This window comes from Pyrus communis, chromosome 9 (assembly GCF_963583255.1).
Source record: "Pyrus communis chromosome 9, drPyrComm1.1, whole genome shotgun sequence".
In the NCBI taxonomy this organism is placed as follows: Eukaryota; Viridiplantae; Streptophyta; class Magnoliopsida; order Rosales; family Rosaceae; genus Pyrus; species Pyrus communis.
In genome coordinates this window covers 26,126,654-26,130,146 of record NC_084811.1, presented here as the reverse complement: position 1 = coordinate 26,130,146, position 3,493 = coordinate 26,126,654, and the positions used below count along the sequence as shown (strand labels likewise).

General features: G+C 38.7%; 1 protein-coding gene across 1 annotated transcript; it reads left to right on the top strand.

Annotated features, from left to right (window-relative positions):
* Positions 1-632: 632 nt before the first annotated feature.
* On the top strand, positions 633-1,392 carry LOC137744989 (uncharacterized). The gene has a single exon (XM_068484828.1). It carries the CDS (start codon positions 766-768, stop codon positions 1,363-1,365), a length of 600 nt encoding a protein of 199 aa, XP_068340929.1. The 5' UTR covers positions 633-765; the 3' UTR covers positions 1,366-1,392.
* The last annotated feature ends 2,101 nt before the right edge of the window (positions 1,393-3,493 follow it).

Below are 3,493 nucleotides of genomic sequence, written 5' to 3'. Positions count from 1 at the left end.
TAAGAGCAACAGCTAGACAAACACAGAGAAAGAAGCAGAATACAACATGTTCAAATGCTGCAAACAAAAAGCAGAAGTTGAAATGCTCTCCCTTCGGATCTATTTTCCACAGTACAAGAAAAATGAAAAGCAGCTTTTACGTTAAGCAAGTAACAAAAGTTCAAATATGGAATTGGATCCTCTCCGAGGCAAACCTTTAGGATCCTCCTGATCCAATAACACGAGCTGTTAGATTTTGATCCAACGCTTACACTTATTATAATTTTAGAGAGACCTCATGTTTGTAACCTTTAGATCAAAATCCAACGGGCCGTATTAATGAGTCATGAGGATCTCGAGGGTTTGTCTCGAAGGGGATCCAATTCCTTCAAATATCACACATATCAAGGAAGCTGATATCAGAACACAACAGTTTATTGTGTCCAAAAAATATACTGTGCAAGAGGAGAAATTAAGCGTGCGGAAATCACTTCAAAATGTACATGGATCATACAAATTTTTAGAAACTGATAGACTCGGCTGATCACAACCGTTGGATCTTCGTCCGCATATTTTGTCCGCAGGGAGAAAGGCTCATTAATACAAACATTTCGAATAACGGGGCTTGTAAAGATAGAATTCATGCACTCTGGTCCAAAATTTATTCCCTTAAATTTGTGCAGAAGCTTCTCAGAGTTACCAGAAAAAGGATAAACATTCATACAACAAAACGTGGGAATCTGTTAGGCCACCACACGGCAGAAGGTTGCAGCAACAGCTTGTACAATGCTACCTTCTTCCCAGCACCTTCTAGTTCCCTCTCTCTCTTTCTCTCTCTCTCTCTCTCTCTCTCTCTCTCTCTCTCTCTCTTATATACACCCAAGAGTCGAGACAGAGAGACTCGGGAGAGTGCATAAAAAAATGAAGCCCATCGACGGCAAGAAAGACACGGTGACGATCCGGGCGGTGAGCCACGACGAGGAGGGCCGGAAGAGGGTGGAGAAGATGGAGCTCCACACCCACAACATCGACACCGTCAAGTACGTCGAGAAGAAGCTCATAGACAAAGGCGTGCAGCGACTGGACCGCCACCCGAAAGACGGGACTAGAATCGGGAGGCCTCCGCCCAAGTCGGGCCATGGTGGCAAGTACACGTGGGAGGGGCCTGGTGGCGTGGTGGATGATATGACGGACCCGGTCCCGGTGGCGATCGACGAGGGGGATCCGAACTACGTGGATGAGGAGACGGAGGAGAGGATCGTGAAGGGGGAAGATGTTGACGTGGCGGGGCTGGTTGTGGGGGAGGTGGAGGTGGCGAAGGCGGCGGAGGACAAGGAGGGGGTTAGTAGAGTTGAGGTGGTTAATCCTCGTCACCTCAAAACTTAAGTTGTTGATCTTAATATGTAACCTAACGTTGTACTAATCTACTAGAGAGCTTACTAAAATTAAAATGTTGTGACTTGTGTGTAATTCTTTGGTTGTGGCTTTGTAACGTAACGTTGAGACTTGTCTAGCTGCTCTTCAACCCTTTCAACCATGCGTCTACATTAAATGCGTCTTAATCCTTTCAGCTATGCGTCTACATTATATGCGTCTTAATTTTGATGAAAATTTTCACATAATTAAATATAAAAAAAGACACGAACATGACAAAAACGATTTTTTTTTTTTTGTCAAGGAGGAGGAATAGTCCAAGTTGAGCCCAACCCAAGTCTAATATCATAATTAAACTCGTACAAATCCTATTGTTGAGCACAAATTGGTGATTAACATAGATCATTTAAAATAGCTGAGGCCTTAATCCTAATCAGTCATGCAACATGATATGAAGCAAACTAATTTCTAACAAGTAATATATGAAGCTAAAGTTTGATGAGGAATATTATTATAAGCCAAGTGCACCAACAATCACATGAAGCAAACTAACTAGCAAAACTTGAATACTCCAATTAATTAGTTTAACTTATTAATTGATTATATTAACTACCTACCCAAATGGTGACATAGATCATCACGTCATTCTAAGGCCTAGGAATTTGGTTGTGTTTGTCATGTTCGTATCGTTTCCGTGTTATACTTGTTATCTTAACAGATCGTGTCGTGTCGTGTCAAACTTGTTATCTTAATAGATTTTTAACAAGTGATTCGAGACCTAATTCGTTAACCTATGGTGTCATTTCGTGTCAAGTTAATCGGTCTGTTTTAGATATAGCAAATGATATTGTATCAGGTTCTTAATGAGTGATCCGATAATGGCCCATTAACCCGATAACGACCTAACTCGTCAACATGTTGACTCGAAATCTATTATTTTCGTGTCAGGTTAACAAATTATGCAAGAAACTGCCACCATTCCGATTCACTCCCATGAACGTTGGATAATTCCAACGTTCTTGTCCAACATTAACTCAGGAATTAACTTGTGACCATCAACTGGATTAATTTAGTAGGTTGTTGGTGTAACGTTAACTTGTTCAACATGAAAGTTAAGGAGTGATGTCACACTATTATAATCTTTTTATACATTATTTTCCGTCTACTAAACTTATGGATTAAGTGTTTTCACACATCATCGTCTCGGCATTTTGTTTTTGTGATATTTGAACTCATAATCCTTCAGTAAAATGGAGACTAAATTGGTTAATGCCAAACTTAGTGAATAGTCATTGACCTTCTTGTTCAAACACCAGATCTCATTGAAAACCCAAATTTCCTGCACATTAATTTGAAAGTACTTTTCTAATCCGGAAATAGTTTTTTATTTTATTTTTTATTATCTCAATTAAACACTAGCAAACCAACTTTGATACACAAATACAGGATCCTACAAGAAATCAATGTATAGCACGCATTACCTTTTTGTGATGTTCGAATTCTCTCATTGAATTTTCTAAAATTATTCCGCAAACATTCAACAATGTATGGTAGGTAGTTGTTGTCACGAATTTTCAACATTCTAGAAAAATTTAAAATGATTGAAGTACTATAATGATTTTTCAACCACTCGTGAACTAACACGTGTTAGAGACGTTATGGCTGTCTCACCAAAAATGTACAATCATTTGAACTTATTATTGAAGATTAAGGAAGACGGATGCTAGGTTTTGTTCCACACAAGAGCAAAATGGATGACAGCACAGGAACCGAGTTTAAAGAGAGAATGATTTGATGGCTGGTTGCTCAAACGAATCATGTATTTAGTTAAATGATTTATTCTCCGCATATATGAAGCTTATTCTGCTAGCAAAAGGGGAGTTCCAACCTTTTTAATGATAATTTTTTATTTTTTTTAAAGGGCAACCCTCGATGATTTAGACATGTTGCTCTTTTTCTAGGAATCGAAAATTCTCATAGACACATTTTAGCTTCTTTCTGACCATCATTATGCACTTCACTAACGTTATAAATCGAACCTAAAACATACCTTGCTGAATATGGGTCTAAAATTATTCCCCAACCACCGTACCACATAGTGCTTACATTTTTAAAGATAATTGACAAACTAACAATTAGG